Source organism: Xyrauchen texanus, chromosome 31 (genome assembly GCF_025860055.1).
Source record: "Xyrauchen texanus isolate HMW12.3.18 chromosome 31, RBS_HiC_50CHRs, whole genome shotgun sequence".
NCBI lineage: Eukaryota > Metazoa > Chordata > Actinopteri > Cypriniformes > Catostomidae > Xyrauchen > Xyrauchen texanus.
The window spans coordinates 23,717,507-23,729,954 of record NC_068306.1 but is presented as its reverse complement, the minus strand read 5'-3'; the positions used below and the strand labels follow the sequence as shown (position 1 = coordinate 23,729,954).

Genomic DNA, 12,448 nt, shown 5'->3' with positions numbered 1-12,448 from the left:
CCTTACACAAAATCTTACATCAATTATACCATTTGCAAGGACGTACATTCCATTATTTTACTCCTGATTGGCTAAAAGACCATAAAGTCACAACATATAGACAGCTATGCGGCCTATCAACATTAATCAGCGCACTTGTCGTCTGAGCCCGAGATTTACATCTGAAGTGACCTTGCAGATGGTCGCGGGGCGTCTTCGAGTCTGCCTGGTGTGCATCCCTGGGTTCAAAACCTGGGTAGAAGGTCAAACGCGCACACAAAACACTGACGAACGACAGTTCTTCTCTGGGCACAAGAGAGCCAGCGCACAACGTTATCAGGCCATTTAAACCAAAACAGAGAGATAAAATATTCACTCCTCGGGCAGAGGAGAGGGGTAGAAATGACATACATTTCTTCCCTAAAGAAATAATAAGAGAAAATCACACTTCTACTATTCAGGTATTATTACATAGGACTTTAAACCATATAATTAGTCATGGAAAGGTAACAATCAAACACAGAATACATCTGGAACCTATGTTTAACGCATTCGCCCTGCCCCCTCCCCTAGAGGCTGGAAAGCATCACAGATAAGCTTATCCCCAAAAGACCTTCAGCCTACGTGCAGGACAGAGAGAAAGACTCTGGAATGTTCCTAAAAGAGACTAGTTAGCATTCAACACACATATGATTCAAAGTATATTTCAGTTATGCATAAGAAAATAGAATTGATTATGTGATCATGCATATAGTTAATTCATCACTTTATTAAAGAAGTTAAGCAACAGAATACAGATAGATATTGATATAAAAGGAGATATATATATATATATATATATATATGTATTGATATATCTGAAGAGACAAGGGATTTTGACCCTCACCCTTCAATATAATGATAATTTTTATTTTGCAATTTTACGTTTGTTATTGTGTGATTTATATCGGCATTGTATCGGCACCAACCTGCTCTCTGGATATCTGCATCGGCCATAAAAAAAAAAAGATATTGATCGACCAATACTTATATTTATCTTGTATATTAATATGTACTGTAATATATAAAAACTGTGCTGTAAATGTTGGGTCTATGCGAGCCTCCTACTGACAGCTGTGCCCCCCCACACTTTTAAAATGAATACTACGCCCCTGCAGGACATGCTATGTTTCAAAGTTGCATAGAAAGTACAAGCTAGAACAGATGGAAGTGAGAGTGCAATAATATTGAAGGAATATTTTATAGATTTTTATTTATTATAATAATCAATCTGTTGTTTTAAACAAATATGCCTGTCTGAGTGGTCGATATGATCAGAGAAGTTGAGTTGAGGTTTTCGAGTGGTAATGTTGTGGTTGAGGATTTTGCCATATTTAGTTTATATTATGGATGTCGGTGCCATCCACTGTGCCATCTAAAATAAACCATCTAATTACTCTGTATTTCTGTAACCCATTTTTTTTTTAACTTTCTTACAGGGTTATGGTAATAAGGGTATCACACTTTATGACATCCGTGCAGAGCTTAGCTGTAGATATAAAGATTTGAGAGCCCCTTACAGACCGCCTAACACTGAGGAGGTCTTCAACCTGCTAACCAAGGAGACACCGGAGACCTTCTATATCGGTAAATACTACTTGATCACCTGCATCATGTAGTCCTGATTAATATGTAAGATGTTTTAAGACTGTTTAAATCCTGGAGGGGTAAAGGAGTAGTTCACCCAAAAATGAAAATTCTCGTAATTTACTGACCCTCATGCCATCCCAAATGTGTATGACTTTCTTTCTCGAATGAAGATTTTTGGTCTTCAGTTTGGATCAATTGGTCCATATAATGCAAGTGAATGGTGTCCAGAACTTTGAAGCTCCAAAAATCACTTAAAGGCAGCCTAAAAGTAATCAATGCAACTCCAGTGGTTAAATTTCAAGTATTCAAAACAGATCTATTTGGCTTGGGTGAGAACAGACCAAAATATAACTTTCACTGTACATCTCTAGCAATCATGTCTGAAATCATGATTGTGCATAGAGTCTGCTGTCAACATTTATAATGGAGTTATAAATGAAGTTATATTTTGGTCTGTTCCCATCCAAAAATCCAGAAGGCATGGATTAATCCACTGGAGTCATATGGATTACTTTTATCCTGCCTTTATGTGCTCCTTGGCGCTTCAAAGTTTTGGTCACCATTCACTTGCATTGTATGGACCTACAGAGCTGAAATATTTTTCTTAAAATATAAATTTTTATTTGCAGAATAAAGTCATACATACACATCTTTGGGTGAACTATTCCTTGGAATATTACAAAGTGGCTGTAATATTTGTGGTGCTCCTCTGACATTTGAAATTAATCATTTTCTGTGCCTGTGTAGGTAAACTGATCATCTGTGTGGTGACTGGCATCGCTCACAGACGGCCACAAGGTGAGAGTTATGACCAGGCCATCCGTAATGATGAAACCGGACTCTGGCAGTGTCCTTTTTGCCAGCAGGACAACTTTCCTGAGCTCAGTGAGGTGGGAATCTGTCTTTTACCATCAAAAGTAATGGCATCATAGGTATATTTGCATTTACTCATAAGCAAAATGCTCATGTAATGGTACTGTTGTTTTGTATTTCTCAGGTGTGGAATCACTTTGACAGTGGCTCCTGCCCTGGTCAAGCCATCGGTGTGAGAACCAGATTAGATAACGCCGTCATGGGCTTCATTCCAACCAAGTTTCTTAGTGACAAGGTAGTCAAGCACCCTGAGGAGAGGGTCAAGGTGAGCTAATCTGATATATTGTTTTGTTTGATACACTACCATTGATATGTATAAAAAAAAGGTAACCTGACTGAAAGGTTGCTAGTTTGATCCTCACAAGGAATGAGCCTTCATCATAGTACCCTGAAGGCATGGCACTTACCTTCAGATTGCTCCAAGGGGATTGTCCATATAATATGTATACTATAAGCTGTTTTGGTTAGAATTAATTGCTAGATGACTTCTTAAATCTATTAACTGAAGACATTTCTGCAGGTCCAAATTTATGTGGCTTTATAAAATATATCATCATCACTTATCTACTGTGGAATGACTGATTTATGTTAGTTTCTCCACTTTTAGGTTGGCATGACTGTGCACTGCCGCATCATGAAGATCGACATTGAGAAGTTCAGTGTGGACCTCACCTGCAGGACATCCGATCTAATCGACAAGAACAATGAGTGGAAGCTTCCCAAAGACACCTACTATGACTTTGACAATGAGACTGATGATGTTAAACAGGATGAGGAGCAGAAGAAGAAACAACAGAGAACCAGTCAGTACCAACTCCTATCAATGCAGTTCTTTGTCACTTTAAACACATGACACGTGTATCATTCACTTATCTTGTCAACCATTTTGTCTATAGCATACATTAAGCGTGTGATCGCTCACCCATCCTTCCATAACATCAACTTCAAACAAGCGGAGAAGATGATGGAATCTATGGACCAGGGTGATGTGGTTATTCGACCCAGCAGTAAAGGGGAGAACCACCTGACGGTCACATGGAAGGTGGCTGATGGTATCTATCAGCATGTGGATGTGCGTGAGGAGGGCAAAGAGAATGCCTTCAGCCTGGGGCATACTCTCTGGATCAATAATGAGGTGAGCTGTCACTTTAGCAAAAGACTATCTCACACATATAATTGGAATATCTGAAATCTAACTGTTGTGATGTCTGCAGGAGTTTGAGGATCTGGATGAAATCACAGCCAGATTTATTCAGCCCATGGCTGCATTTGCACGAGATCTGCTTGGTCACAAGTACTTCCATGAGTGTAGTGGCGGTGATAGGAAGGTATGTAATTATTCTGAGAATCTGCACTAATTCTGTTCTTTTCATCTTGGTCTAAACCCAATGTTGTGGATATCATGGCCCCTACAAATTATGAATGCGTCATGGAATTCATGAGGTCCTAAAAATCTGATGATTTTGGATGTGCATTCTCTCAGGCATTTCTTGGCTTAAGCATGTACCATCCAAATGGACTTCAGTTTATGAAAACGAGGCTGTAATGGATGGTAGGGGTACAATCTGTTAAAAGGGTGTCACCAGTATTAGGTCACATCATTTACACAACCCATGTTGTTCAAATGTTTTGGAAAATGAAGATTTTTGAAAGACACATTTTGCTGTCAATACATTGAACTGACTGTATGCCTAACTCTCACAACTTCTTTTGTGTGTGTCAAATTAAATATGGTGTTTTCACCAGAAAATACAGCTCTGGAAAAAATTAAGAGACCACTGCAAAATTTTCTCTGGATTTGCTGTAATGGGTATGTTTTTGAGTAAAATTTTAATTGTTGTGTTATTCTATTATGTACTAACAAAATGGATCCTAAGATAAAAATATGGTCATTTAGGGCATTTATCTGCAAAAAACTAATTCTGATCAGAATAACAAAAAATGTGCAATCAGTGTTTTCAGTCAAATAATGTAAATAAAACAAGTTCATATTCATTTTTAAACAACACAATACTAATGTTTTAACTTGGGAAGAGTTCAGAAATTAATATTTGTTGGAATAAACCTGATTTTCAATCACAGCTTTCATGCGTCTTGGCATGCTCTCTACCAGTCTTTCACATAGCTGTTGGGTGACTTTATGCCACTCCTGGTGCATAAATTCAAGCAGCTAGGCTTTGTTTGATGGCTTGTGGCCATCCATCTTCCTCTTGATCACATTCCAGAAGTTTTCAATGGGGATCAAGTCGGGAGATTAGGCTGGCCGTGACAGGGACTTGATCCGGTGGTCCTTCATCCACACCTTGATGACCTGGCTGTGTGGCATGGAGCATTGTCCTGAGAAAGAAGATTCCTTCTGCTCCGACAATGTTCCCGAACTCTGAGTATTGTTTTGTTCCAGCAGGACAATGAGGTTTCTTTGGTAGTTCTTTGATACTTATTTTTTTCACAGAAAATGGAGGAGTTCCTCATAAGGAGCAAGAAGGAAAAGCCAACATTCATACCCTACTATGTTTCGGCTTGTAGAGACCTTCCAGGAAAATTTTTGCTAGGTTACCAGCCTAGAGGGAAGCCAAGGTAACAAACACACTTCCCTGACATTAAATTGTTCATACAATTTACAAGAATAAGGTTTTTTTTTTTTTTAACTGTGCCAAAAACAGTGCAAAAGTCCACTGCTTGTAACAGTAAATGTTTAACTTTTTTTTCTCTTTTTTTTGTAGGATAGAATATGTAACTATCACTCCTGATGGCTTTAGGTATCGTTCTCAGATATTCCCTACAGTCAATGGTCTCTTCCGCTGGTTCAAGGACCACTATCAGGATCCTGTGCCAGGTTGGTGTTTCTCAGCTTTGCAATGTTTACATTTAAAGGGATAGTTTACCTAAAAATGACAATTATCTCATAACGTACTCGCCCTCATGCCATTCCAGATGTGTATGGCTTTCTTCAGTAGAACACAGAGATTTTTAGAAAAGTATCTCTGTTCTGTAGGTCCATACAGTACAATGCAAGTGAATGGTGATCAGACCTTTTTGTAGCTCCAAAAATCACAAAGTTAACATGGAAGTAATCCATAAGTCTCGTGTTTAAATCCATATCTTCAGAAGCAATAATATAGGTGTGGGTGAGAAACTGATAAAATGTAAGTCCTTTTTTTACCTTAAATCTCCACTTAAACATTCACTTTCAAATGTGAAAGTAGTAAACCGGAACAACATGTGACTTTCAGATGTGTAAGTAGAGATATAGAATAAAAAAAAAAATTGAATATTGTTCTGTTTCTCACACACACCTATTATATTGCTTCTGAAGATATGGATTTAAACACGAGTCTTATGGATTACTTTTTAGGAGATTTTAGGAGCTATAAAGGTCTGATCATCATTCACTTGCATTGTATGGACCTACAGAGCTGAAATATTCTTCATTTGTGTTCTGCTGAAGAAAGTCTCATACATCTGGGATGGCATGAGGGTAAGTAAATGATGAGAATTTAAATTTTTGGGTGAACTATTCATTTTATGTTCTAGACTAGTAGTGTAATTTGAAATTTTGTGTTGCTGTCTCCCTATACAGGCATCACGCCAACCAGCAGCAGAACACGAACACCCGCTTCAGTGAATGCCACACCTGCCAACATCAACATTGCAGGTAGGTCAGACATGCTGATGTCTCCCCTGTACACCGCATGGATTTCTGAAGCTTCACAAAAAACTACTTTTCAGAAATGTAGTTGACACATTTTAAACCATTCTCTGCCTCACTTAGACCTGACTCGTGCAGTCAACGCTCTCCCACGAAACATGACGTCACAGATGTTCAACGCTATTGCAGCGGTGACTGGGCAGGGTCAGAACCCTAATACAACACCAGCCCAGTGGGCCTCCAGTCAGTATGGCTACAGTGGAGGCAGCAGCGCAGGAGGCGGCGGCAGCAGCAGTGCTTATCACGTATGAAAGCTATAGCTTCATTCATTCAAAACATCTGCTATGAGAGAAAGTACCAGCCTAACAACATGGTTCCAAAGATCATGGAAGACCTGGAAAAATCCAGAAATATAAATTTTGTGCAATCTGTGAAACGTATTAGTACATTGCATCCCGGGGTTGTAGTGCATGCCACATGCACCCTCTGTCAGTTTGAAGTGTGTGTGTGTGTGTGTGTGTGTGTGTGTGTGTGTGTGTGTGTGTGTGTGTGTGTGTGTATATATATATATATACACATACATACACATGCATACATATTTTCTCTCTAAAACATGTTTTTGTCCCGATGCGACTTATAGTTGTTTATTGTAATTGGTACTGCTATATTATTCGGAACTGCACACAAGACTTTCACCTACTGTTGCACTTGTGTACACAGTAGTGTGACAATAAAGTGATTTGATACAGTAATCAAATCTGAAGTCATGAAAATATCTATAGTGGAAATACATTTTTCTAGTTATGCTCTTGATCTAAAATATTTCATCAGCTAGAAATTGCTCTTTGTGAGTGCAAACCGTATAAAATTATTTTGAAAAGTCGAAAGGTGTGGGAAACCTGTAACAAGGTCATTAGCATGAAGCATGACTGGTTGCTGTAAATCAGCATTCTAATATTTAATATTCTGTGTGTTTCCTTTTATTCCATTTTGGTTGACAGGTGTTTGCAACGCCCCAGCAGCCTATGGCAACACCCATGATGACGCCCAACTACTCTTACACCACACCTGGCCAGCAGCAGGCCATGACCACGCCCCAGTATCCCAGCAGCACCCCGCAGTCCTCGCACGGACACCATCAGCATTCTTCCTCCACTCCGTCGTCCTCTTCATCCAGAGTCCGGACGCCACAGCCCAAGTGAGTGCACTTTACTGTAGTGAACTGCAAAGAATGGAGAGCTCACACTTTGAACATCTTGAATTCTAACTTTTGTGCTTTTGTACTTCTTGAACACAGAGGTACTTTATTCTGTTGTTTCTTAAAGCAGGACAAAGCTCGATCTGTGCTTTTGTAAATATCTCTCAGATTAAAGCACTTACTAAACTGTTTTCAGAGGAGTTTAGTTTACTTCTAGTCTTGGTTTCTGGGATAATGAAAGTTTGTATAATATGCTCAATTTAACCGTGGTCTATGCTCATTACGCAGGACAAGTTCCCACACTGCCGTGGATTGGGGAAAGATGGCCGAACAGTGGCTACAGGAGAAAGAAGCAGAACGGCGGAAGCAAAAGACGCCTCGCATGACGCCCCGACCTTCGCCCAGCCCCATGATCGAGAGCACGCCCATGTCCATTGCTGGAGACGCCACCCCTCTCTTAGACGAGATGGACCGATAGAAGTGGGGAGGAAGGTTGTGAACAAGCTACTCATGCAAAACTCAATCCATCCACATTACATTTCTCAGCCTCCATCCTTTGCTGTCCTCATTGCTCACTTTCGCTCGAACGGTTTCTTTTCAGGAATGGCAGTCATTCAAAGCTACTGAAACAAAGACAAACACTTGAAATGTGGTGACGATAAACGGATTTAGGAAATGGACCTAAAATGAAAGTTTATCAGAAGGGTTTTCTTTCTTTACTTTTAAAAAATTATGTGCACGGTGCACCCCTTTTTTCCATTTTCAATTTTTTTTTTAACTAGAGGAACGATTAAGAGGAAAGGCTAAAAACATTACGTTGCATGATTGCTGATGGGAGTTGGTGTTTTATTCACCATAAGATCTTTCGTTCAGGCCAACACAGGCTTTGCCAAACAGGGAGCTTTTCTTTTTGTATCTGGCTTAAACATTTAAATAAAACCCTATTTCATTATGAACCATAGCACTAATGTTTCTAAATCTTTGTGTTCTGTTGAGCTGTTACACAACACTTTAAGGCTCTAAGATCTGCGCACTAATAAGAAAAGAGCGTTTATGTAGTTATTTAGCAATTCCATCTACACAAAAAACTAAGTATGTGACTAATAAGGAATTTCATGTGTTTACTCTGTACCCTGAAACCCAGAACTATCTCTATTGTGCAAGTTTGTAAAAGCAAGAACCAAGAAAGTGATGTTTTGGTGACATCCATCAGTACTTGAAGAATGAGCCATTGTTTTTGAATACCTTGTGTCAAGCCATGTTTTTAAGGTCTGCTACACTGATTATTTAGTGGTTCTTTAGTTTGAAACAGATGAGCTCTTTTGAAAGTGCCAAGTTAAATATCATATAACACTTATACAAAACTGAACTGTTGTCCTAAATATTGAAACCTCTGACCAGTTTGTATGCTTTTTCAAAGAGGGGTTGTTTGAGTGTGTATTTGAATGTATGTATCTTCCCTGGGCCAGATTCAGAGGTGTTTGTATGCACATAAGCTGTTTGTTTTTTTTATCAGTGTTTTGCTGAACGTTCTCCATTTCCCCATGTATCAACATGGACATTTAAACAAAGAATGGTTGTGAACTCTGGCTCCTTATTCGGTGACAGTATTTTCACACAACATATTACTGACATTATTTTTTCTCCTTCCAGTATATTGAATCTTCCATATCGTGACGTTGAGTTCTGAGTGTTTCAGGCCTGATCATGTGTTTAGCAGAGGCTGCATCATGTCTCAAGGTCTGGAAATGAGCTCTAAACTTTTCTGTTTACCATATTTCACTGCTGAGATCCATTTAATTTCTTAAACTCCACTGATTCGTGTTTTTATTTGTGTCCAGACTTTGATTATTTGATCAAGACTGCAGTGATTTTGAGATCTGGCTTAATGGGCTCCGCTACGCAGCTTTCCATGTGACATTTATCAGAATGTATTAATGCCACTGATGCCTACGAGGATTCAGAAGAAGAAAAAATTGCAATCATTTATCACAGTCAGCCAATTTAATGCTCTCTAGATTAATACTAACAATTTAGATTTTACTTGAAATGAGCGGAACACATTCTATAATTGTTGCTTTGCAATAGTTCAGTTGTTCTTCAATGATACTTCTCTTCCATTAATGTCTAACAATCCTTTCATTTAGCTCACAGTGGGAATCTTCTCGCAGCCGAGCCTGTGGTCATGGGTTGCTGGCATAAGTATCATATTATTCAAAGAAACTCCTGATGCAATCAATAACAAGGGCCATTTACAAAAGCCCCAGTGCAAATTGGCTGGAGGGCATTTAAGAAAATTATAATGTGACCTCTAAGTAGTCTGCTCCTAAACAATGCTGTTTTGAAAACAAAAATTTAATCTGGAGGCAAAAGCATCACAAACCCATTCATTACAATCAAATTACAAGGATTTGTGACACTTTATGTAGACCAGATGTGATTAGTAAAAGACTACAGGTACTTTTAGACAGATTTACAAATCATACAATAATTGACAATAATAATAGACTGGCAATAGGATGTCTATATGTCACTGCTCAGGACAAATTTAACCAAGATTCTGTCATCAACATTCAGACATCAGAAAGTAACACTACTTCATTGGTTCTCATTTGTTACTCCTGCTCTTGATGTGAACCATAACAAACTACATTATGTATTCCCATATACAGGAAAATATAATTGAAATAGTTTCTTTAACATGGTTATTATATTTGCCTGTATATGGCAATACATTTTTATGTAGTTTGTTGTGGTTCACATCAAGAGCAGGAGTGTAACAAATGAGAACCAAGAGAAGTAGTGTTTCTGATGTCTGAATGTTGTTGACAAAAACTTGGTTAATATTGTCCTGAGCAGTGACATATAGACCAGAGCCATATAGAGAGAGAGTTGCGACAACGGAAGTTCTAAATGCTTGATCGTCACGTGATTCACGTAGACTTCAGATAGTTCAAGGAAGTGCTTTTGCGATTTCTGGTAATTAGTAGTCAATAAATGCATTCATTTTATATATTTATGTAACACACCGACATATGTATGTAGTTACAGCGATGTTGTTTTTTTAAAGATCAAATCAGCTAATATTTGAGGATTAGTGTTCGCTTACCATTATTTGCCTCAACTTATTTCAGGCTAGGGTTTCTGTTGCCTTTTTATGTTACCTCTTGTTCATTGTTTTCACTAATCTCATGGTAACTAATGTCTTATTTATGGCTTTTCAGATAGTACAGAGACAGGCTGGTGACAGGTGATTTCCAGCTCGCACCGCACAATGGGTCAATGAAATATTAACTATTAGCAGCAGTTACGTAAATGTAAAATTTAGTGAAATGAAGCTTATTGTTTACAATTCTTACAATTCTATATATATAGTAATATAATTATTTATGTATTATAAATATTATATATCTAACGTATAATTCTTACAATACTTATTCATATACACAATATATTCAGCTTTAAAACAACTTAAGCATACTCCTATATAAACTGCCGTTCAAAAGTAATGAGGCTGAAAATTCAGCTTGGCATCACAGGAGTAAATTACATTTTAAAATACATTAAAATAGAAAACAGTTATTTTAAATTGTAATAATACATTACGATATTACTTTTTTTGTATTTTTATTCAAATAAATGCAATAACTATTTACAGCAATTCATGAATACATTTCTAATAAATTAAATAGCATGCCAAGCATTTTGTATGTGTCCTTTCTTTCATGTTGTCGTTGCATAGTCTTCACCATGGTTTGCTGTGCTGCATGGGGATGCTCCAATCGCTTAGAGAAAGGTGTGCAAATGTATGGCTTCCCCACTGACATGGAGAGGAGAAAAAAATGGTTGGCTCAAGTCAGCAGGAGCAATCTAAATATAAATAAAAATTACAACAACAAAAAAATGTGTGAGGTATTTGCAAAGATTTTACAATTAATAGGGTGTTCGTTACTAACTTTATCCAGCTCCAATCCTTGCCTAATCTGTTAGTTATCCGATTAACATCCCTTATCTCCTAATTTAATGAGTAATACTCAACTATAAGGTTTTAATTTACAAGTAATTTTTATTTAGATGTACTGATAATATACAGAATAAGATAATATTATTCTTTAAACATCTCACCTTTTAAAAGTGCGTCGCAAACAGTTTGTTCTGCTTCATCTCTACGGCGCGGCATGTGTTTGCTGCTACTTCCGGGAACTATTGAGAGGCTCCACGAGCCGCCATTGCTGTAAAAAAAACGTTCTCTTACGAGAGGTTCTCTCGTATTGCGTAAGCTAGCTTACGCTACGGGAAAGATTCATCTTTTCTGAGATATTGAAGCCAAAAAATTATCCTTAATTTTTGTATCCATTGTCAACGCAGTGCGGCAGCTGCAGACCTTGAGCGGGCTAGCTAGCGAGCTCATAGGTTGCTCTGCGGCAACTGCTGCAGCCTATAGACGAGCTTGGGCGAACTCGCATCCAATGAGAGGCGTCCGCGCGCTCACTGCATCAAAGCCCGCCAAAATGGGCATGACTAGAGTGCATATAAGCGTAGTTCGTAGGCTGGAACCCTGATTTTCATCTCTTCAGCGAAGCTCTTCGCATCTCTGAACTGGAAGCCGCGTCGCCGTTCGAGGGGCATCAAGCAAGTGTGGACAGCGCTCGAAGAAGCCGCCGTCTTCGCCACCTTCAGCCGTCCTGCGAGCTACGCCATCCGGCGACGTATCCTTTTTAAAGCAAGCTAGTTCTTACGAAATTCACAAAAGAGTACGAGCGTCTTTTTAAAGATGCCTCGCTCCACTTGCGCCTCATGCCGCGCTCCTCTCAGCACCGGAGACCGCCACGTCATCTGCACTGTCTGCCTGGGACTGGGGCATGCAGAGCTCGCCCTCGCTGAAGGCGGATGCGATCTCTGCGAGGAGCTTCCGATGTGGACCCTGCGGGCTCGACTCGAAGCGCTCAGGACCGAAGCCGCCGCGCCGCCTTCCATTCAGCCGCGCAGAAAAAAGCGCCGCTCTCAAAGGCTGCCGGAACCAGTGGTAGAAGCGATTGCCTCGCCGGAGCCCCTCCCTCGAGCATCGCCTTCACCCTCCCCGCCCACCCGGGATGCGCAGTTGCCGCCAAGTGGCTGCT

General features: G+C 39.3%; 1 protein-coding gene across 2 annotated transcripts in view; it reads left to right on the top strand.

Annotated features, from left to right (window-relative positions):
• LOC127625140 (transcription elongation factor SPT6) overlaps nt 1-9,985 on the top strand; it is a 42,582-nt gene extending 32,597 nt beyond the window's left edge. Inside the window, exons 26-38 of one of the 2 annotated variants that reach the window (XR_007968261.1) lie at nt 1,458-1,605; nt 2,356-2,498; nt 2,606-2,746; nt 3,089-3,284; nt 3,378-3,616; nt 3,696-3,809; nt 4,934-5,058; nt 5,205-5,317; nt 6,062-6,136; nt 6,254-6,435; nt 7,132-7,328; nt 7,617-9,068; nt 9,170-9,984. Coding sequence is in view for 1 of the 2 variants with exons in the window: in XM_052100229.1 (XP_051956189.1) it covers nt 1,458-1,605; nt 2,356-2,498; nt 2,606-2,746; nt 3,089-3,284; nt 3,378-3,616; nt 3,696-3,809; nt 4,934-5,058; nt 5,205-5,317; nt 6,062-6,136; nt 6,254-6,435; nt 7,132-7,328; nt 7,617-7,806 (1,863 nt within the window). In the remaining variant the exon portion in view is untranslated. Of the gene's footprint in view, nt 1-1,457; nt 1,606-2,355; nt 2,499-2,605; nt 2,747-3,088; nt 3,285-3,377; nt 3,617-3,695; nt 3,810-4,933; nt 5,059-5,204; nt 5,318-6,061; nt 6,137-6,253; nt 6,436-7,131; nt 7,329-7,616 lie in introns of both variants that reach the window. The other variant, XM_052100229.1, reaches the window with a different exon arrangement.
• Nucleotides 9,986-12,448: the final 2,463 nt, after the last annotated feature.